Source organism: Corvus brachyrhynchos, unplaced genomic scaffold (genome assembly GCF_000691975.1).
Source record: "Corvus brachyrhynchos isolate BGI_N302 unplaced genomic scaffold, ASM69197v1 scaffold239, whole genome shotgun sequence".
Taxonomy (NCBI): domain Eukaryota; kingdom Metazoa; phylum Chordata; class Aves; order Passeriformes; family Corvidae; genus Corvus; species Corvus brachyrhynchos.
In genome coordinates, this window is record NW_008246057.1 from 8,990,663 (window position 1) to 9,014,695 (window position 24,033).

General features: G+C 37.2%; 1 protein-coding gene across 8 annotated transcripts in view; it reads right to left on the reverse strand.

Annotated features, from left to right (window-relative positions):
- Window positions 1-1,044: 1,044 nt before the first annotated feature.
- The window catches only part of IL17REL (interleukin 17 receptor E like), a 47,207-nt gene continuing 24,218 nt past the window's right edge, over window positions 1,045-24,033 (reverse strand). For 2 of the 8 annotated variants that reach the window (XM_017746028.1, XM_017746035.1), the window contains 16 exons: window positions 21,544-21,693; window positions 20,682-20,791; window positions 18,743-18,857; window positions 16,664-16,708; window positions 15,690-15,829; window positions 15,350-15,421; window positions 13,084-13,138; window positions 12,268-12,431; window positions 9,912-9,959; window positions 9,201-9,258; window positions 8,721-8,866; window positions 6,096-6,155; window positions 5,076-5,133; window positions 2,964-3,018; window positions 2,692-2,755; window positions 1,045-1,975 (listed from right to left, as the gene is read on the reverse strand). In XM_017746028.1, coding sequence (XP_017601517.1) covers window positions 2,701-2,755; window positions 2,964-3,018; window positions 5,076-5,133; window positions 6,096-6,155; window positions 8,721-8,866; window positions 9,201-9,258; window positions 9,912-9,959; window positions 12,268-12,431; window positions 13,084-13,138; window positions 15,350-15,421; window positions 15,690-15,829; window positions 16,664-16,708; window positions 18,743-18,857; window positions 20,682-20,791; window positions 21,544-21,693 — 1,331 coding nt within the window. In that variant the 3' untranslated portion in view covers window positions 1,045-1,975; window positions 2,692-2,700. Of the gene's footprint in view, window positions 1,976-2,675; window positions 2,756-2,963; window positions 3,019-5,075; window positions 5,134-6,095; window positions 6,156-8,720; window positions 8,867-9,200; window positions 9,259-9,911; window positions 9,960-12,267; window positions 12,432-13,083; window positions 13,139-15,349; window positions 15,422-15,689; window positions 15,830-16,663; window positions 16,709-18,742; window positions 18,858-20,681; window positions 20,792-21,543; window positions 21,694-24,033 lie in introns of those variants that run through there. The other 6 variants (XM_017746030.1, XM_017746029.1, XM_017746032.1 and 3 more) reach the window with 6 other exon arrangements.

The window sequence follows — 24,033 nt, forward strand, 5'->3', positions numbered from 1 at the left end:
GACTCATACAGATCTGCTTGGGAGTCAGTCAGAAAAGCTAGCAGCAATTTTCTCACTACAGAAATGTGAACAGGCAGACCTGAGCCAAAGTATAGAAATACTATTAAGGATTATTTGCAAACATTTGGTGTAAGCAGGAACATTGCAATGGTAAGCATTTAGGCTGAGTTGCCTAGGCTCCCTTTAAAGCAAGTATCCAAGCAGAATGAAAAATACCTGGAAACTACCTGTCTCTCTGCAGTGGCCATCGTGGGAGCCTACACTACTGTCTTTGGATGAACGCTTTCAGGTTAAGTGACATGTCTGCTATGTCCACCATCCAAATTTTCCTCTAAAACAGGAAATTTCATATTCTTTTGTCATATTCTCTTTGGTATTTTCAGTGCTGCAGCCAACAAGAGGTGATATAGTGCAAGAGATTCAGTGTCTAAGCAGCTGAAACAGGACTTCCTCACTGAAAGCATAGAGCTTAGTACAGCTATTGTTGCTTCAGGACCTCAGATGAGCTCGTCATTGGAGGTGGTGTTTTGCTTTAGCCTTAGATACACCTGCATCATTTTAATTCATTTTCTGTCTGAAACATATTCATAAAATTGATCTTAAGATACCATGGCAATAAAAATCACTCTGTACAAATCAACCTTTCCTGCAGAAAAGACTTTTTCACTGGAAGAAATTGAAGAGAGTAGTATTATAATGCTCTCTCAGCTGGATGGCCAGAAAGGTATTAGAGGAAAAGCATGTGTCTGGATGGATCAGAGCTTCAACTTCACAAAGAAAGTAACTAAGTGCTTTAGGAAGGCTGCCCTGCTACCTCTGCTTTTGGAGCTGCAGCAGTGCTTGGAATGAGACTAGATCTAATAGATGTGCAGTATAAACAATAAAGGTTTTATATCAAAGGAGTCAAGAAGAACTTGTCCTCTCCAGGGCACTTCAAAAAAATCTTGTGTTTCAATGCAGTGGATATGTCTCTTATCCCATACTCTGTAAATGTCTCAATGAATGTCTTGAAACAAAACAAACAAATTTTAAAAACCCACACACTCAGATGGAAAATATTTTTTATTGATCAACTTCTTGTTCCAGATACTCCTAACCCATATTCCTGACCTCACATGATCAATTCCACATGGTTTCATGATATGCCATTAATCATCTTTTAGTTGCCTTTATTCCCATGTTACACAATAGGAAGGATGTTTGACAGGACTATTCAGTGGAATAAAGGCCAAATATTTGATAATCAGTACACTGTGTAATATTATCCTGAACAATTGAGTATAAATAATGATATAATGGGGAAAAAATATTTCCATTAAACTATTTCCTTCTAGAGTGGATTTCCACAAGGCAGTTTTAAATAGATATTGAACCAAAGACATGTACTACCTCGGACAAATAGGAAAATTATCTCCATGTCAAACACAAATGCAAACACAGAAAGCAGTTGTTAGATATACTTGAGGAATATGGGCTGTGATGGTGAGATTATCAGAACGGCATGAGAAAGTCAAGACAGGAAATTGCAAAGAAGAATAATGTATCAAAGCTGAGAAAACTTCCTCCATACTTCATTTCTCAAAAATTTTTGATTATGGTTAAAAATGAAGGTTACAAACAAGAAAATCTGAAATACTTGTTCTATAGGTACACAGTACTATGAAAGTACTCAAGTATAGCATGTTTTATATAAAGTGCTACTTTAGATGGGAAATGTGGACCTGATTTTCTAAGTGATCTAAGACATTTTTTGTTTTGAAATACTTGGGAAATGAGGAATCATAATCTGAATTTGTCATATTAGAGTAGGCTCAAGTTGCTAAATTCTTCACTCATGAGAATAATTTCACAGTATTTAGAAAGTATCATGAGCGTTAGACAAGATTTGCAAGTTGCACCAAAATACAATGTTGAAAAGATACTGAGAACCTTGAGAACATGTTTAATTCAATGCGAGGACTGCACACTCTTCATCCTAGGAGAAAAACAGAAGAGGAAAGAAGATTTTTGTGAGGTTATTTTCTCCAAAATGTGAAAAATTTCATTGCATTCATATATAGTTGGTGTAAAATAACAAATCTAACCATTTGTCTACAGCTTGTGTTCTTGACTGTCACAGTTCAAACTGTGCTCATATGAACAAATAAACAAAACCAGGATACTTTATTCTGAAGGGTATCTTCTGACAAGGGAGAAGCCAAAGACTGCCTCAAAGCAAGGATGGTAGCCCCTTCTCAACCACATGATTTGCATAGCTTTTGCAAGGCTGCATCTTTTCCCCATCTTTTAACAAGGCTTTTTCAGATCATCTCTGTTTTCTCTGGAGTTCTAGGTTGCTTACACTCTTCTAGGTTGGCTCTGAAAGGGTGTCCTTAAAGGAAGAGAATTTTTAAGGGCTTGGGGTCTACCAAATTGCACCTCCATGGGCTGCATTAATAACTGATTTGTCTGTAGCCTAGGAGAGGTATTTTGTAAAGGATTGTGGCAATAAGAAGCAGCACTGGAATGGCTGAGCAGACATGTCTAATCAGTGAGAGCACAGGGGGAACTGATCTGCATGCAAACATCAGTGAGAAAGCAGGGGACAGGTGCTAGTAATGTGAATATCATGCACAGCATGATCATGCACAGCAGATCTGAGTTTGTTTCAGGGCTCTCAAAGGTTGCCTTTTTACTCTACAAATGTCTCACTTCCACTGGTTATTTGCCTCCCTTTCTTCTCACTTTAGCAGCAGACCTCTGATTCCAGACTAAACTGCAAAGAGAGAAAGCAAGAGGAGAGAGAGCACACAACCAAGGAATGTCTTCAGTGAGAGAGTTAAGAACCTGATATTCCTTATAGCTATATACAAAATTCATTCAGATATTCCTTCTGTTCCTGTATCAAGGCCAATGATATGGTTTCAAGACTAAAAACTCCACACATTCCCACAGATGTTTTAAACTGGGCATTAGATCAATACCTATGTGTCATGGCCTTTGCTGGGTTTCCATCACTGTATGACTGACCATGAAAACCTGAGGGAACAAGTTCAAATATAGGTTGCCATTTTGTTTTCATTATGATTCACATATTTATTCTCACATAAATCAATAACTGATTTATTGGTTATTTTTTCATACAAAACACACAAGTTTCTTATTTTATAGGTGAAATAATGTCTCAAAATGCTTGGCTTTATTAAACAGAACCCAGAAAAGTGGTCAAAGGAAATATAAAGTTTAAAAAGAACACAAAGTTTTGCCTCCAAGTCAATGCTATTAAATGGAAATAAAAAAAAAAAATAAAAAGTTATTTTCCCATTTCCATCATTGTAGAAAAAACAAGACCAAGCCATTGTAATTCCCAAAGCACAGCTACTTATAGAAAAACGCAGTCCACTGTAGCATAATAAATTCTACATGCCAGAAAGCTCTTCTTGAAGCCTGGGTAAAAAGCAGCCTTCCTGATGGTTAGACACACTGACTTTTTTTATAATAGATGTTGTTATGACTGTAACCTTGCTTTTTAATAATGTCATGACTCTTTTGGACACACTGACGCTGCTTGATATCTTTAATGGTAATACTTAACATGCACATTTAACATTAGAAGGAGGTTTTGAGAACACTGGTCCGCAGATAGAGATGGATTTATCTACCAACTAATGTGGATCCCATTATCCCAAAAACGTAAGTTATGTCAGAATCCATGAAAGCGTAAGTTTAATGTACAATGAGCACAGTGATGACATATTATAGTTCTAATATTCTTGGTAAGTGCACAATTTCTCTTTCTTTTTTCTGAATCTCTACAAATTCCTGATCAGAAGAAAAGGAAAAAAAAGAAAAGCCACACACAAACATACAAGCAAAACAAAAAACCAAACCAACCAACCAAAGAAACTTGTGACAAAATGTTCAACATTTAAATCAAATATTGTGCCCAAAAAGTTCTTTAGTCAGCTTTCAGTGTTCTCCTAGTTTCATTTACTACACATAGTCTCTCCTATTATGAGATGCAGGGAAATTCCAAGACTGCCAGCTCTAGAGCTTTTAATTATTTTACATGTTTTTGTCATACTCTGCATTTGTTAAATGGAAAACATGAAAAATGAACATTCATCCACACTGTATGAAACACAACACTCTGATTATTTAATTTATTCATCTTGAGTGGGCTTGTTACGAGTTTTTCAGTGGAGAAGAAACCTGAACTGGCATTATACAAATGATTGCACAGGGAACTACATTCAAACTACAAATTCAAGCTCTCTTCTTTTTATTATCAGGCTTTCAGATCTAAAGCTGTAGTTCACTGACAGGTGCTTTTAGACAACAGGGAAAATCTGTCACAGGATTTACTATATTTGGAGTGAACTGGAAGGGGATGTTGGTTGGTTGTGTGAGTTTGGGGAGGTGTTTTTGGAAATGCTCAGATTGAGGCTTCTCTCAGCATGATTCCTTTTAGACTTCTTATTTCTAAATTAGTCAATCCGTTCCTGTACTCCTAATCATAAACCCCACAGCCTTAGTTTGCTCTGAACTCACTAACTTCTACACTGCCTTACTTTCAGGGCTTGGAGATTTCAGAATATTCTGACTCCATAGTGTATCTGAGTGTACCTCAAATCATAATCATAATATCCAGAAGCAAACTTCCACTTGTTGGGAAGGTGAGGGAAGGGCTGCTGTCCCACTTGCAGTGGTAGGGAACTGACATTGGGATTGTGCTGCAGTCACTGCAATGGCAGCACTGTGTTCCTCTTGCCAAGGCATGGTTTTTTTCATGTACTGACAGGAAGGTAAATACAGGTGTGACACACAGAATCTGGCACAGGGTGGAAAATTCACCCAGGAAGCAGAGGCAGCAGCCAGCCACACAAGTTGCCCTTGCAGAGCTAATTAAAATAGCTCATGAGGTATATGAGTCCATTGTCTGTAAAGGAACCTGAGCCTATCTAGCTCTCATGCACACATCTACATTCAGTCGGGTGAATCCCACCTCTGTTTCCCAGTGGAAACACACTTCACCTGAAATGTTCTCTTCTACAGAATCAAGACCCAATGTTTCTTTTGTTATCATGCATACTTACCACAGTAGGTATCACAGACCTGCAGTGGAACTGAATAATCTACATCTGTTCTCCAGCCCTTTTAAAAGAAAGAATTGAGGCTTATTCCCTTTTCAGCAGAACTGTTACTAAACACTTGTGTTAACAAAACGAGATTGCTTTATTGGTTTACTCAAGTGACTGCATTTTAAATCTGTTTTTAAATAAACACATATGGAGATTGCTGGTCTAGTGTATATTGAGTGAGTTGCAATCACTTAGGTCTCTAAATGATAGAGCTAATCATAATTTTTGTTGGTCTTGTCTGACATGTCTTATTTACAAAATAAATAATTTATGGAGGAAAATATCTTAATCTCACTTTCATCTTGCCTCTTTCTTCCCAGCAGCAGAAAGTAAAGCTGAGAAGGGCCTTCCAGGGCAGCTACTGGAGCCTCAGAGCTGCACTATCAGTTTCATTTCACTCAGTGTCTGCTGAGAACATTAACTCCAGAGAGGAATAAATCTATCAGCTTCATGCCCATTTTCTGTGAATAAAATGTCTTAATAAAGTTCAGCTATGGAAATAGTGTGCAGAAATATTAGAAATAATTTGCTCAGTTCTACTTTCATGAGCGCTAATTCTAGGATACCATGCATGTGCTGGGCTGTTTGCTATATGCCTCACCTTTTCTAGCCAATGTCAATTTTTGAAAATTCATCTATTATTTACTTGGATCTTTTGATAGCTTGGAATTTTTTTTTGTGGAGGAACATATAAAGACAGAATTAGCAATATCCTGGTGGTAGCCTTTTATCTACCACTGACAGAGGAGCAAGATCACGGAGAGCAACTTCTCAGTTAATTAATGTCGTCTCAAAGCAAGGTGGTGGCAGCACACCAAGTTATAAATAATGCTCTTTGCCAACTCGATCTGCACAGTAATCAGATTTAGCTGAGAGGAGAAAGCAGTGAGAGTACCTGCTGGTTTGCTTGGTTTTTTAATGATTTGTTTATTAGTTTATTTTGTACAGGGTACTTGGCAAAAGCAAGACACATACCTGAATGCAAATTGTTGAGCCACACATTTCCCGTGACATAGGGATTGAAACAGAATCTCCCTAATGAAGAAAAAAAAGAAATTGAAACATACTATTTTCCATACCCCGGAACAATGAAAACATACTGTGTCTCTCCAGCTCTTTGGTTTGGTTGCCAATATTGCTACATGTTCTGCTGTGTTAGAAAATTAATGAAAGGTTATTTATTTTCAGAAGATAACCCCAGATCTCAATGACCATAAGCAGCTGGTGTAGTTCTGCCAAGCACAGTGTGGCAGCACAGGAAGAGGGCTAATGATACTGCATTTTATGGGCTTCATAAGGAGGACACTCTCCCCCCAGTGTGGCAGCTCACACCATGTTTGCTTCCTCACACCATCTTCATTTCTTTTCCCTGGTGTACGAGTTGAAGGAATGACCCTGTCTTTACAGTTCTTCTGGACATCCCATCCCATTGTATGCTGAGAACAAGCTGAGCCTCAGGGTAAAATTGTCCTAAATGACTGGCTTGACATTTAATATTTGATTGATTATGGTTTGTCCTCAAAATAATGTTTGTTACTCCACCAATAGCTATGAATCCTACACCACTCTCTTCAGAGTGGCAAACTCATAAAGTAATTTGGGGAAAATTAGGTGAATATATTCTTTTTCAAACATGACTGATGAGGAATTAGTAGTTAGGGATCAACATTGGTTTCTGAGAACACAGAGTTAGGTCTTGATGAAAAGTTTGTGTATACTGTGCAAGGTGTTGAGAAAGGAACCGTATGTAATTTATGTGGGATCCCCTTCTGTCACAGTAGCAGAGGACATAACAACTTTGTACCACAGGGAAGAAAACATCATTTTTAAATGCATCAGTGCCTTCATGAAACACACACTTCATTATCTAGCTGTGATTTATTGGTGCTCCACCGTTACTCCTTTCACTTAGCAATTCACACAGGGAACCTTTAAAACCAGAAGGTATAAACTCTACAGATTTCATGTGAAATAGACCAGTTGAAGGGAAGTGCTTCTGGACGTTCCCTGAGCACCAACAACTCTTCTACCTTACAGATCTCTATCTCTGCCAGTAATACAGCATTTTCCACACAGCTTTTCCCATTAGGACAGACTCTTGATATTACCACCAATGCCCTCTGTGGTCTGGGTTAATTAGGATAGCTGTTTTTTCCCAGGCCTTCCCCCATGGTTATTCAGCTCTGGGATCTCCTAGAGGAGCAAGATGTCACCTTCCGCTTACACATGTCCTCAGATTGAGCTGAGTGAGAGAACTCTGCTTTTAACAGCTGCTCTTTTACATTCAGCACCAGAGGTGCAATAACTATCTAAACTGAATTGTTAGAAAACAAATGCAGCATTCAGTCTCCAGCCCATTATGTTTAAGAAATCCCTGTTCATAGCTCCCTGGTTATCAGCTAACCCCTTGTATGTGCACCCTTCTCACTAGAAGTATCACAAGTACTTGAAGAAGGCACAGCTGCATTGTGTCCCTGCATATAGTGGCAAATAAGTACAGCTGGAATATATCTTAAAGAGAGGGCAGATGGAGGAGCTATGCTTGTATCTTCTAAAAGCACATCCCCCTATAGTGAAGTCAACAGGCACAGCCAGGAGTAAAAATTCAAATCACAACATCTAGATTTCTTAAATTTCTCAAAATTCATTATATGACACCTCATGTACTTGGTCAGTGGAGCAGACAGCAGGAGCACATATTTAGCAGTGGACATAAGACTACTGAGGAGCTGGCTGCTGCACCAGAGGGATGTCTTTCAGCAAAAAAAAGCTGAACCAGAGGGATGTCTTTCAGCATGGTGGTCCTAGTAGTTACTAGAATATATCCTGCTAATAGTCCCCTGCTTGAAAAATAATGCCATGGCCACTCTTTTGCTGTTTGACCTCACTTTCCAGATGTGTGTCTCAGTAGACCACTGTTTGGGCCAACAAGGTAACTGATAGGCAGGGTTAATGGGCAAGGGCAAACCACAGTGATGTACCGAAAATGTGTGAGAAGTAGACAGTTGCGAGAGAGGAATGAGGCTCTCATGACTAGCTGCTGCCTGAAACAGAAATCTCATCCTCCCATAATCTTTTCCCACTCTGTCCCCACTTTGCTGGAAGAAGCAGTTGTGTAGCCACACAATCAGCTGGCTCAAAAAGATAATTTGGCTGAAAACTAGCCCTTTTTGCATATTGAGTTTGTATTGGCAGCTGTGACATTTAGAGTTCATCATGGATTGATGCCTCAAGTCTTACATTTCATGATGTGTGATTTGCCAGGTCAGCTGTATCAGTGACCCATATATGAAATACTAACAGTAACATTTGCTATATACATAATACAAATACCACACTACAAAAATGACATTAGAAGAATATGCTCAATAGTCACATCCTTTGATGTGACTCATTTGACTTCAGGATCTTTGTTTATTTCTTGCTTCAGTGTGAGATCAGAATTAGAACTACATGCTTTTAAAATGTTCCAGTAATTGTTCCAATATGTACATGATTTATTAATGGATTCAAGCTGCAGAACAATAAATGGAATAATAAATGAATGAAGTTAGGTATGTTTAAAAGTCTTACAGTGCTTAAGAAATAATATATACAAACCACAGAGACTGAATGGTGCATCCCAAGAGATTCACATGAAGCCATCCGCGTCCTGTTACACACAAGCACTGAGAACTGTGCCTTGGTTTGGGACGTGAAGAAAACTTGTATTTGTTCTGCAACTGCAGCAGTCCTCATTTTCCAGGCTGATATTAGGGGAAAAGACTTACTTTTAGATGTAAAGGGACCATACACTATATTCTAAAATTTATGCCTAAAATAAATCTTTTTGTATTTGTTAAATGCTATCAAATGATATGCAAGTAATTATTTTGATTCCTACAAGTTACTTTTTATGCTGATGAACACTAGATCTACTGAGGATTCATAGAAGTAACGAGCTTTCAAATCTCTTTGACTTAACTTACAACTTACAGTGTTGTGAACACTTCTCACTTAACAGAGACAGCTCATATCTAGTGACTGATTTAAATATTTTCCATAGTATAATTTTATGTAATTTTAAGAACATATATTTACCTGGAAATTCTCCATGAGCAAATGGACATTTAATCCAAGTTCCTCGTTTGGTTGTAAACTGAAAGCAGAAAAATCTGTTAGGAAAACCAAATTTTTAATTTCAATCTGTGGCAAAATATTCAACTAGTGATGATCAGAACATTCCAGAAAGTTGCAGAAGATTAATTCACAGCTTTCCTGCTTTATGATATCTTCCAACCCTTGACTTAAATTAGATCCCCTGATTCTTCAGATATTTATAATCATGTATATTTTACAGAAACATCTGGTTCCACTGACTTAAAAGTAATCGAAAAGAAAATAATAATATGCCTGTGTTAGCCTTATTTGGCTTTTTTTTTCTCAACTAGATTAGTAAGAGATACTCCATTAAATGTATTGTATTGATCACTTTATTTTCAAATATTTGAAAAACTTTATATGTTAAGTTTAGCACATTCTTCAGAGTTTGTATTGATGAAAACCATTTTTTTGTGCTTTTCTTAAACAGAAAAAATGAAGGGCAAAATCTGACCTGTGTCCTATCTATCATTGCTGTTGCACTTCAAAACAATCACCTTCTAATCTAATCTTTCACTTTTCCTTCATTCTTAGTTCCCATTCATCAGACCTATGAAACAAAATATTGATCATAAAGAATATCAGCAGCTCATTTTTTTTAGAGACAGAAAAAGGGCAGTTAATATGTGTTTTACAAAGAAATCCCTTTACCTTCATGCAAAGTTTTGGGTGAGTGTCCACACGAGAATATTTAACCTGCTGAAAGACAAAGAACTCAGCATTAGCTAGTTTTATTAACTAGTTTCACTAGTTAATCAATTTCACTAGTAAAATATATTACTCAAAATTTTCATGGTTTGATTACTGAGAAGGGAACTGGTTTGTTTACTTCATAAATATCCCAGGCAGTTAATCACATAAAAGAGTTAGAAACAACTGCTGCTTTGGATTACTGAAAAATTTTCTTCTTTTTATCTGCAACATATAGTATTTTTTATGGTCAGCCTGACCCATTAGAGCTAAATTAATTGATTCCATGGTGGCTTGTGCAAAATTCTGATTACACAGTCATCTTGTTTCAATCCCTTATTTGCCACTCATGAACAACTCAGCAGAACACTTAAACATACACCCAAAACTATTCCACCATCAGTTGAGAAATCTTTCAGTTTTCCATATCCCTATTTCAGAACAGTGAAATGTAGGCTGAATTTTAGAAATCCACTTAAGCAATCCACAAAACATTATTTTCTTGATTAACAACTGTTTACCCACCAAGGGCTTTACCACAAAAAGCCTTGTCTTATATAAACAATTACTAGACATATAAGTGATCCTACTTAAATAAACCCTGTTGCTCAAGTGACTGAGCACAATACACGGCCAAACACTTCCTTCCTGTAACTTTTTTTGAGAACATATGTCCCCAGGTACATCTACAGTGGTGTTCCAGAAGATAGTTCTGTTAAGAGTCTGCTCAGACCTGGAGTCAGCGTTGTCACTGACAGAGAAAGCCCCAGCCTCATTAAAGAGGAGAGATGCAGCTTTTGAGCCTAAGTCAGTACATGTGCATAGTATTAGAGTGTGTGGCCTTGTGTGGCTTTACTGGGCAGCTGGCCCTATCTGAGGAATCTGCAGTAGTTTCCAGCACACTACAGAGACGGTTTTCAGGGTTATAGTACAATAAATGGATCAAATTCAATATCAAACTTCCTAGAATTAATGAGGAAAAAAGGGAATTATTTCTATCCATGAATGTTGATGATCTTTGTGGGTCCCTTCCAACTCAGGATACTCTGTGATTCTATGATTAATATTAATGTTCAGCCATTAAAATGCAATGAGTAAATACAGAAAAACACTCATACTCTGTAACAAAGTTGGATTCTGTTCTGATAACAGATACAATCATTACCAGCCAGACCTCATTTCAGTCTTATTTTCTTTTTGTTTTCTTTTTCTCTCCTGCAAGCAATGAGTCGTACTTGTTACCAGCAGATGAATAAACCCACAGGGATCACTCACATGTAAAATTAAATTAATCTGTTTTTTCAAGATCAAAGCTTTGTCGAAACTCATAAAATAGTGATTTGAACAATCACTAAAGGCTAGGCCAGGAGTTCCTAATCACAAAAGCATTCTACAGTCTTGAGTCAGCCCCACCCCCTCCCCAATCATGTCATCAGAATAATAATATTAATCCAAAAGTTTCAAAAATTAATATCTTGTATTTAATCTTATTTACCCTTTCAGTTGTTACTTTAAATTTACTGCCTTCTCTCCACAATCAGACAAGCCTGAAACTTACTTTTCAAGATGAAACGAATTCTAATTAACCTCAAAAACCCAGAGCATTCAGTATCATCAGATTTCAGATTGAAGTGTTAAGCCATTCAAGACATATGCATTTGAAAACGCTTTTCAACTTGAGAAAATAAGTCCTGGAAGAACTAAGGGACACAGTATTTCAGCACCCACAATTTCAAGACACTGGACCAGGTTGAGGAAGGCACTTCAGAAAGTTCTTAGTTACAAAACAATTGTGTCCTACCAAAGTACTGCTGTCTCCAGAAATATTTAAAGAGATTTAGCTTCATCTCATTTACATTTTCAGTGTCTAAATGTTAACCATCTAAACCTGATCTAATCAAAATAGACTCTTGTGACAGTAAAAAGAGGGCAGTACCATCAGAGAGAAATCCCTCCAACATATTACGCCTATCTATGGATGAGTTGTCCTCACAATGTGTCTGTCTCCCTTACTTTAAAGGGAATCTGACATGAACTATAAATAAAAAGCAGATCTTATTTACCCCAAAGAATTTAGCAAACATTACTACCTACCCAGTCATGTCCACTTTTTATTTCTTTATAATGAGTCAATAACCATTTTGAATAAATCATTTGATTAGTGTGCAAGAACAGACTGTGATTATGAATAGTTTTAAGTATCTGAGAAGAAGAGAGGAATTTGCAACTGCTCTTATTCCAAAGTCTAGCTCTTCACATTACGCCTTTGGTGATGGCCTTCAATCTCACAGTTTGAATTAATCCACATAGCTCTTACTTTCTCAGGAGAATTTCTGAAAGAGTTTTCTATATCTTCACAATGGTCATTCGAGTTGGTGAACCTGCACAGGTTAACCATGACAAGGACAGGACAGGCTGGCTCCCAAGCAAGGGTTTGTGTCAATGGGTTATAAACAGTATTATCCCATAGAACCTGTGTATCTGTGCACAAAGAGAGAGGGAAAACATTATTCAAGATGTCTAGACATGAATCAACACTATTAAGAAGTCTGGTACTTCTACATCTGCTTTAAACCAAAACCTTGGACTTAAAACAATAAAACACTTTTTAGGCCACACTTTTTTCTATTTGCCTGGTAAAACATTTACTTTCATATGTGTGTGTAAATAAGGCAATTTCTTTTTCAGCTGCCATCTCAGACCAGATTCTGACATTGCTGGAATATTTGTGTGAATAATTTCGCATTAAGCATGGAACTCACATATTAACCGCCTTTTTCAACCCCCTGCTCTCTCCTTTAAGTTGGGTACTGTACACCTTCTTCAAACATCTCCTGGAAGACCTCTTCTCACATCATTTCTAAGCTGACCTTTCATTCCTTCTGGCCAGTTTGTGTGTCACTTAAGAAAATGTGGGAAATGACTAGAAAGTTACTTAGTGTTTATGTTGGCATAAACTTGGTGAACCATTTGGTCTGAAAGTAAGTTATTTCATCTACCCACAGTAAAATAAACCAATATGATGACTTCCTTGAAGTTTTGCAATACATGATTTTCACTGTAGATTAAATTGTGACATACTAATGGACCTGCTGAAAATCACTCCCATAAAGAGTAATCACGCAATACTCACCATTTTCAAAGGGGCAAAGCTGTATCCTCCTTGCATCTGGAAGTGCCAGCCAACCCTACAGCCAAAAAGTAGGCATCAGTTAGAGATTCTCAGACACACATGTTTTTAACATTTCAGGTAGAATGTGACAGAAAAATTTTCCACCAAAGGTAATGATGCTATGTTTGTTAGAAAGCTTTGGAAGTCATTTTTTAAAAGAAATTTTGAACTATATTTTTATTTTATTGTTCATCATTAGGGGCATTGAACTAAGGTGATCCCTTCTAACACTATATTCCTACTATTGCTAAGTCGTATATTTAGCCCAATTTCATTTAGAAAGTCTTCCAGTTTGATTTTCATTAAGTTTCTTACAGTTTCATTACTTTCTAGGGGTAACAAAACATTCAATAATCATAATATCAGATCTCCTGGCCTGGCCAATGGTAAAGGATGCATCCTTAAAATCTGAAGACTAACACTTAACCCAGTCTTCAACTATATGTGTATGAGTGCTGCTACACCCTAGTTATTTAGATTCATGTGCAAATGTTTCTGTTATTTAGACTTTCCATCTGTTTCCTCAGCAATCCTATTGCAGAATTTTCTGTGTATATACTGAGAGGAATAATATTTTTCTAGAGACCTCATATTTCCAGGGTGGAATTAAAAAATTTCCTAGGCTTGGAAGAGATTTTGGGGTTCTGCTTGTGTATTTAGGTATGTGATTTTAGGTCCCACAATGTAGACATCTAAGCGTGACTAAAGTGCCCAAATTACTACCACAGTAATAGGAAGACCTAGCCAGTGCAGCCAGTGGAATCTACAGTGCAGTCCAGCACATTTCAAAAGGGCCACCTACCTTTGGTCAGGTGAGCAACTGACTGCATTAATCAGATCTCCATTGACTTTAACAGTTTGGACACCTAATTCAAATGCAGCAATATGTATTGGATATCTACATTTAGATTCTTAATCCCCAAGGTAAATCTACCCCAAAATTCAGTGAGAAACTAGGTTCACATACTATCTTTCTATGCTATCAAGATAATTTTAAATTTGTTTGGGACCTTTTATTCTTTGTATGAAAGATATTCCAAAATCTCACTTCTCAGGTTATCAGAAAAATTTGTAACTAACCTGAATATATTAATGGAATGAAGTTTATCCCCCTTCATCTCATTGCAAGAATGGCACTTTTTTTAAACATATCTTATTTTTCCTTATAAGTGACCTTTACACAGCAAGCATATCTTCTCTTTCCATGTGTTTTACCAGGCTAATGGAAACATGGTCTTTGAATGTCCTTTGTAAAACAGTCTCTTCATTCCCCAATCAGTACAGATTTTTTTTATGTACATCTTCCTTTTGAATTAATCTTTCTTGAATATGGATACAAGGATTCCTCACAGTATTTCAAAGAAGGCCTTGCCCATACTTTCCTGTTAGCTTGGAATAATCTAACTCACTAGACTTCTGTTCACGCTTACATTATGGAAGCAAGCTAGTTAATCACCCTGTGATCAATTATTTCACCCAGATCTTTTTTCTTCCACTGTTATTTCTAAATGGGGACTCGCATCTTACAGCAAGAATTCTTCTTATTAGAGCAAGTGCATGAACTTGTACTTCATACCTTAAACTGCATCATCCTTCAGTTATGTCACAAATGGAGACCTCTAGTGTCTTCCAATTACCCTGACTCTCTTCCATTTTGATTACATGTCCCAACAGTGTTCCAGCAAATTCCATTACACGTTCCTGCGTTTTGTGCCCATGTCATTGGATGAAAACATTTGAATGAGAATGGCTCTCAGTGTGGTCCTCAAGTAACCTCCCTACCAGCAGAGGCCCATCCAAAAGGAGTTGCTGAGTTAGCCCTGCAGCTAGGTATTATCTACCATACAAATCTTGTTCTCACTCTCAGTTTCCTCAATTCCTGTTTTAGTTTCTCATGCAATACTATCTCAAATGCTGCTGATATTCAGTCAGATTAAATTTTCTGTCTTTTCACTGGTTATAAAAAATCAGTCAAAATATTACACAACACATTCCATAAATTATTGTAAATTGTATCCCATTTTCTTCTGATTGCCATGTTTTAATTAGCATTTTCTTAAAAATCTCTTCCTTACATTTATGTAATCCTAAGGTGAAAAAAGTCTTAGTCAAAAACTTGAGTCTAGAACCTTTTTCTTTAGGTGTTTCCTCCTTTCTTAGCACAAATCCCTGATAAAATTTCTTTAATCAGATACACAAATATGTACCAAATTCCAGACTGTATTACCTCAACGCAAAGACAAGGGAGTAGCTGAGAATATTTCAGAGAAACAGATTTAAAAGATTCCTTTCCTTTTATCTGAAATGAAAAAGATGGTCATAAATCCAAGACAGTAAATTACTTTTAATAAAGCTAAATTATAGATAGATTAGATATAGATACATAGGTATAAACATAGATTATATAGATAGATATAGATAGATATAGATGATAGAGATATAGATTTTATAGATGATATAGATGATATAGATATAGATGGCATTTCCTATAACTGTGACCTTAATGAGCATTGGCACCTGCAAGGCATCCCCCACCAGTTCCCCAAACCACCGTGAGTTTAACTCACCACAGCAAATGCCCCGACATCTTCACAGGTAAACCATTTGTGGCAGAGGCGAACGTAATAATCTTGATCTCGGGGGAAGTTAGATACATTCACTGTTACAGTTTTCCTTGCCCTGTCTAAATTGTAATCTAACTTTCCAGCTGAAAAAAAAAATCAAGCATGAAATTATTACATTTTTTTTTTATAATTTTATTATTTCTATTTTATCTACTTATAAAAGGCACAGAATATATTTCTTAACTTGATGGAGATGAAACTCAACATCTATAGATTCTTACTTAGAATGTTTGAAATTATTATTACTTTTATAACCTGATAGCCCTCATGTTCTTTTTTATGAGATGTAATCGTCATTCAGCATTATTTAGCTTAGAACTTGTAATACTGAGAGGCCGAGACACCTACCAATTTCACCTCAGCCTCAATACTTGAAATCTTATGTAGTTTATGTACAAACATTTGAAATATACGCGCTAATACTACTATAAGGGCTGATTATCCCAAGATTGTAATTTTGTTACATAGAGAATATGACAGACAAATGCAATATGTGAGAGGATATTTTTTTATATATATATTCATGGGTATGCCAAAATCAGTACAGCAGTTTGGCAAATTAATTTCAGTCTATTTATGAGGTTTGTCTATAGACAAAACATAAAACCAGCCATCCAAAGTGCATTAAAAGGACACAAATCTATTTCCAAAATTTTAGGAATCAAATAGACTATCAAAATCTTTACCTGCCATGTAGCATTTTCAATAGAAATACATTTCTAGAACACTACCGTGTACCATTTCAATACGTAGAAATGTATTTCCAGAACATTACCTATCAACTACATGGCACTTATGAGTAGTGGTAGTTGGAAATCATAATTTTTTCTCCCTGCTTATCAAAGTATGAAAACATGTCATTGTATAGGTCAGCAGAAATATCGCACAGCTCTAAGTTGCATAGAAGGTCAGCTCACCTGAACAAGCTGGAATATATTTTCCCACATCACTGTTTCTGCAATCTGAAAAGTAGAAGCCAGAGTTTGTGTCAGTGATGCTTTATTCATATAACTGTGTAAACAAACTGCCAAATTATCCAATAGATTCCCAACAGGAAACCTCTCTCATCCCTCTTTTTAAAGGCAGATTTACTTTCACTTTTAGATAAACAGCAAAAAAGGAAAGTACTCTTCCCACACACAGAGATTATATCACAATATGCCTTAAGGAGCTATCTTCCCAGTCTGGGGTTTCTACTGAGAAACATCAGCAGCAGTTAAGGCTGCAATTGAGGATATAACATCACACTTCTTCACCTAGAACCTAACAATAATTTAAGCAATAATATTAATTTTGGTTACTTTTTCCTCAAAAAACAACTCCCGTTGTTTACCAGGCTCATTTCTCTGTTATCAATAATTCTGTATTTTTGCTATTCTGACTCCAGCCTTAGAAAGAAACACCCTATCTAGCTCCTAGGGAGCTTACCAGAATTAGAAGCCAGGCAACGTTTTCAGAACATCTGGTATTTTTATCTCCAAAACTTAACTCCTAAGAACATTAAAACAACTTTTCATGTGCTGCTTTCACCCCTCCTTGCATAACATAGTATTAGAATTACTCTAATTTCCCCACAAAGTTCTTTTCCACCAAGAAATATTTCCTATTTTCATTTTTTCACTCACCCTGGCAATGTGTCTTAAAACTGGGCTTTATTAAAAAAACTGGGCCTTGTTTCCCCCCACTCTTTGTTCACAAAGTACTTGTATACATCAACAGTGCATCAGGATTTATAAGAAAACTAAAGGCTTTTTAAGCACAAAAATGCTTTACTTGTACCAAAGTGTCCAATCATGTAGCAGGGATGGCACCGTACCAAGGGGCAAAGGCAAGAACCACCCATCCATGGGCTCTGGAGAAGGGAAAGCAGGACAATCCCAGGCATGGGATCGAACAAGGGGTGTCATGGCATTTTTTTGCTTTTTCCTTCCCTGGCCACACTGTATTTTGGTTGGACCACGGTGCTGAATCAATTTTTGTATGCACATGGCATAATTTGTAAAAAATTTGGAGGCAATTCTGATGCCATGAAGATATTTTGCCTTTTCTTTTGTACCCCTGTTATACCTTTTTTACAACTTCTGTATTCTTAGTGCTTTTTGCCTACATTCTTGGACTTGTTTGTCAAGCTGCGAGACTAAACATTTTAGAAGCTTCATAAGTAGAAGATAGTGTGCCCCAGACCCCAAGGTCGTCTCCAGAACACATTCTGTAAACTAAGATAGAACCATCCAGGAGAAGGCTCCTTGGGGAGAGGGGCCCATTCAGCCTCTCACTGGGGAATCTTTGTTAGATATGCTAATTAGTAAAACCTATAATGTTATACCAGATCTTTTGAAGGTGTGCATTGAGGTGTGCATTTCGGTGCACCTAAAGATCCTTAAAATAAATACCAAGGTAAAATCCCTTTTCCCCTTCTAACCGTGCTTGACTCTTGATTTTAAGACCAAGAAAAGGCATCACTTCATCCCAACAACATGGAAAAATGCTACCTAATCTTTTCCAGTTACATATAAACAGGCTATAGAATGGCTAGTTAATGAAAGTAAAAACAAATTTTCATAGGCTTTCTTATAAAGCTTTCCTCAGCTTCTGAAGCCACCCCTGGCCCACCCATGCAGAGAAGCAGAAGCTCATTGGAGGCACAGAGAGCAGGCAGGGCTGAACCTACAGCCAGAGAAAGAGCACATGCCAATCACAAGAAGGGCAACTGGGACAAATGCATAGTGTAAATTCAGTTTTCCACATACTTTTACATACAAACTCTGGGGTTTACATCAAGTCGAGACCTTTACTTGCTAACAAAAAAACCCACTGAAACATAAACTAAGACTGGTCCTGGCCTATGCAGTCTACCATCAGTTGGGTCAGTGTATCCCAGAACCTGATTTGGATGTGCTTTTGCCTTTGAGGGGTTTTTTTTCTTTGGTTTGGCTTGGCTTTTATCTTTTATGAGATATTTCTTGAAAAACATCTGATTTAAGATGTTTTCCTACCTTCAACATAGTACTGCTGACTCAGCTTGACTTCACAGTAATGTGGTACAGTTTTCATGGTCACATAGATGTGTTGTGCTACATTGACTTCAAAGCAATTGAATTGTACCTGTACCTGTTTAAAACATTTATAAAATCAAGTTCATGCATGACTTCCAGATACAGAAATGCTGCTGTTATCCCCAGAGAACAGCGAAATCATGACATAAGTCCAGGTCAGATGATGTGGCCGAAGCGACCTCGTTTAATCACCCATAGCTTTTATAGCATGGTTCGTAAAAGAGAAATTACATGATTGCCCTATTGACCCACCACCTCTCAAGGTGATAGGTTGAGCAGTAAGACACCCATTTCCAAATATTATTCTTAGAGAAGGAAAATAATTTTCACAGTTCTCAAAACAACTTGCAGGTGTAGAAATGGTTTACATTCTCTAAACTGTTGTCCATCCAGTTCGCATGAGAACGAAAGCTTTCACAGAGGAGCTGTGAGAAGCTGGATTTCTCTAACTGCTCTCTCATGAGAAAGAAAAGTTTCATAGGAAAATTCCTCTGCCAGCCCTTGCTAGCATCCACACAGAAAAACCTTTGGTTAAGATATTTAAGCAAGAAATATTTTTTGTTCAGATATATTTACATTTACAAGCAGCATTAAGCAGTCAATAAGGTAGCATTAGGAATGTAAAAGCAGATACAACTTAATAAAAGGATTTCAAAAAGTATCATTATTTCTAATCCAGGCTGTTGCTATCAGCTTCACTTTTGGAAATCCAAATATCTACAAGATATTGAATAATCCTAAAAGCATGAAAATACAAAAGCCCCAGTCTATAGGCATTTTACAAGCCCAAACATTTGCAGAATAGAAAAAAAAAAAGTCTGTTTAAATATTTAAAGGCAACTACAGAAAATTTATTAATTACAATAACATGAGTTATTTCTTTTTATGAGACAGAAAGCAATTTAGGAAACAAAAGCTGAGGTCCAGTTCTACCAGGTCATTCCCTCACTGCTATCAGTTAACTATTAAATTCCATATCGGTTTTCATGTGGGATATTCTCCTATTTGGTACAAGGCATTTGGAGGGTAAAAGATGTGTTATGTCACCATTTTAGTCACTGAACTGAAACTAGGAAAATTTCATTAAATATGTTTATTGATTCTTGCCTATAAACTTGCCTTACTCTAAAAGATACTGGTTGCTGACTAGTGGCCCTGCATTGCCCATAGGGATGTTCCATCATCAAGTGACACCAAGTGCAATCTGCACTTGCAGCTCAGGAGAACTTTGTTCCTTGTGCAATCAGTGTAAGGTGTACAAAGCACATGAAGCAACACATTGTGTATAGGATTAATAACAGCTATCCACCAGTAACTGCAAAAATTCATGCCTTTTAAATAGTTGGTCAAGGGTGGTTCTTTTTTTCTTTTTCCCCAGTTGCAAATTTTAATAACAAATACTTTCCCTTAACAAATACTGCCCCTTACAAGGGCTTAGGACAGATGAGTACAAGTGCTTAGGCACCTGACTGTCTTCTAGGTGTGTAAACTCCATTGACATGGCTTGAGTGAAGTAATACACACTTAAAATCATTGTAGCATTGTTCTTCCTAGACACTGGAGTCAGAAAATCTTCCACAAAATTTGGGGGGCACAAAAAGAAAGCTACCAAGACTGATATGAAAATTAGGCTCTGTAGAGGCAGCTTCCCTTATCAAAAGGTAAGTGGAAGAAGTACAAAAATGGTGGAGAATTGAATGTATACATTATAAAAGGGAATTTTGTGTGGAGTTTCATCTGGCAATGCTGAAGCATATGTTTCACTGCAGTTTTCCACAAAGTCAATAAGAAGAAAATAAGAGAGATACAAAAGATATTTTTTCCAAAGGCTTGTAAACATTTAAATGGTACACTACTCCCCCCCCAAAAAGGAGTCTACCTTCTTTCCATTGAGCATCTTGCTTTTTTTCCTAGTGAATCTCACATTTGTGCACTGAGATTGCTGTGTGTCCAGTGAAAAAGAACATATTTCCAGCCCACGGACATTCTCTGAAATGAGTTAGGAACAGATTGCAAAAATATAATTTAAGCATCTTTAAGAAGAACAAAAACATAAATTAAAATATACCATACCATAAGCTTTCCTTCTAAGTGAAAGGAACATGTATTTTATCTCTGTTAAAAAAGGGACATTATATATAACCCACACATGGGAGTAGGAACAAGGATTTAATACAGATTGCTATAAATGAAGCTTTAATTATGCAAAATTTAAAAATAAACCGATTAACTCTAAGTGAAGCAGCTAGGAAATGTCTAAACGGTAACACATGGAGCACATGAATGGCATGATCTTAGTAAAAATAGACTATGCACAAGAAGTTTGTGTACTTTCATTTTATTTTAGTGCAGAACTGTAACTTCAGATGACTAAACTGTTTCTCCTTCTGTTGGGGCAGTCACTCATGTCCAGATTATCAGAGCAGACAGAATTACTGTGTGTGCCTGCATGGATGCCAGAGCAAGAAAGAAAAGGGCAGCTGTGTGCTTGGGGCACTGATAGAGGACAAGTTATGTGTGTTATATTGGAAGGCAGAATTCATTATCTCAGCTCTCATTCACCTGAGAAGGGTCACAATTTCATCCTGTTTTGCAGTAAAATGCTTTCACAAAAACATTTTTCTGATATCATTGCATGAAAACAGCTTGGTCCCAAATATTACAATATAGAACAAATTTTGGCTGAACAGCCGTAAACACAAAGTGAACAGAAAGGGCTCAGTAGCAAAGCTGATTCCTACCATCTAGACTCAGTGCTCCTTTAATGTTTAAATGAAGAGAGCATGGGCTTCCTTGGACACATTTCATCACTGTTGAGATCTTCATGCTTTTCAGTACCATAGAAGATAAAGATGCAGGAGAATCATGGCAGAAGCTGTTAAAAATGCCACCTGCAAATGCAAACACAAGCACAGAGAAACCTCATTGCACACAGGATGTCTGGGGCAGAGCAAGCGCTGCAGGGGAAGTTCCAGGTCTCCTGAAATCAGTAAGAAAGTCACCACTGACTTTAGCAAAGGCCAGTACTTTACCTAAGACTTTCACATGGCCAACAATAGCTGGTTGGCTGGTTAGCAATGTAGGGGGTTGGTATAAATTTCTAGGCTTAGGGAAATGTTACCCCACAAGAGGAAGCAATCGCACTTCTAACAACTAAGATTAGCAGAACACACCTAGGCTAATACTGTTTTTAATTAATTAGATCTGCTAGATCACAGCTAAACTAATAGTTTATATAAACTTTTCTCAAAACCATTACCTGGATATTATGAGCACTCTCATAGTAGTATTTTAATTTTAGGACTTTCTGATGGTCTCAATTACTTTTAAAATTTCTCTTTCACACAAGAGGGCACCATTGCATTCATAGTCATGGAAGAATACCTTACATCTACAGGATTTCCTTCTGCTTTATACCAGAACAAGAGCAGAATAAATATTATTCAGGCCTTCTTCAAGGCACAGAACACAGTAATCAGTAGGCACAGAACACAGCTACTATGTCTCATTCTATTTCCCTATAGAAATTTAGTCATTCCAAAGCCTTAGGAAATGGGTTTGCAGAGCTAAAACTGTAGGCTAGTATAGAAGGAAAAAGTAGTCTTAAGGCCCCAAACCTCATCAGTTAGCATATTTCATCTCTTTCTACTTCTCAGGCTGCCCTGCACATAAATCAGTTATTTATTTATTAATTTATATTGGTACAGTGGATTTAATCCCCAATGCATTCCTTGGGCTTCTCTACTTCACATCCATTGTCTGTAGTCCCAAAAACTAGGAGTTCAAGAAATTATCAGAACAAATAGCCAGGGAATTAGGTTTTGTCCCTTGGCTTTGTGGTATGCAATGCAGCACACCTCTTTTTAGCTGTAACTACATAACTATTTCTTTGAAATATTTCTCAGCCTTCTCCCTTCAGTACATAGCATGAAAGTTCAAAACCACCCAAGTAAAACAAAGTATTTTATTGAACATTCTCCTTCCCCTGGTGAGAGGCTGGAAGAAAAAAAAAAAAAAGAAAAGAAAAAAAAAAATTCATATTAGTCAACTGTTCAAAATGCTCCTAGAAAGAGTTCAACAAGTATGGCAAAGAGTATGAAAGTATGAAACAGCAGTGCCAAAATACTGTGCTTGCCATAAAATTCAGGATAACACTCTTAATGGGAATCATCAGGGAAGGGTGCGTCCCTCAATGTCAAGCTAAGAACTGTTGTCAAGTGTGGATGCTCATTGACTCGCATGGAAGATACATCCACAGTTCTCACAGGGGAAAGGAAGGGTGTGGAGAAGGAGGAAAGACAAAGCTTATTCTTACTTATCCTTCCAACCCTTCCAGTGAAGGAAAGTGCTCTAAATTCAAAGACTGAAAGTGCATTAATCTGAACAGGACTTCTCCCTGTATTTTGAGATCCTCATTTTCCCAGTGTCCAGTTGCAGCTGAAGCTCTTTGTCAAAGATCAGATACTGATACTGCAGGCTGTGAAGACAGGCTGACAAAAATGTGAGACCTTGGCTTAAATCTGCTAGGCCTTAAGTGCCCTCACACCTGGTATCAGGAGAAATAAGTCCTGCGTGATACATATCACACACATACAGTCAGAAGAGACAAACACTTCACACCTGAATCTCCACTCTGTTATCCTGGTTCTGTGTCATTGAGCATATTTTGGAGGCAACAGGATATGCTGATGTGAACCACGTAGAAAAGCGTGGGAAAACAAGGACACTTTACCTCACCTGGCAGTAGGTCAACTCTGAATTACCCAAAGAAATACCGGCAACTAGAGAAGACAGTTTATGCAAAACAAATCAAAAACACAGATCACTCAAAATTTACAAATAAGGCTTTAAGAGCAGTTGGAATACATTGACTTTTGAAGAATTTATACACATTTCCACAGAGATGAGACAGCCTTTAGAAGTACAGTGCCCAGCAGCTGGATATGAACACTGTATTCCATGTTCCAAGAATGAGTGGTGTAATAATCATGAAGGTATCTCAGGATGGAAAGTTATTGTACAACAGTCAATTAATCCACCCACAACTAACTGGGAGTTCACCATATTGCAGAACTACCTGATAACTATTACTAATAATGTGATAAGTGATGATTAGTTTCAGCTCTGTCTATTTGCTCAAACATATATTTTCCTGATGGCATCGTATGAGATGCAGATGTGGATACCCAATGGTATCTGGGAGTAACTGTTTCTGCTTAAGGTTTGGTTAT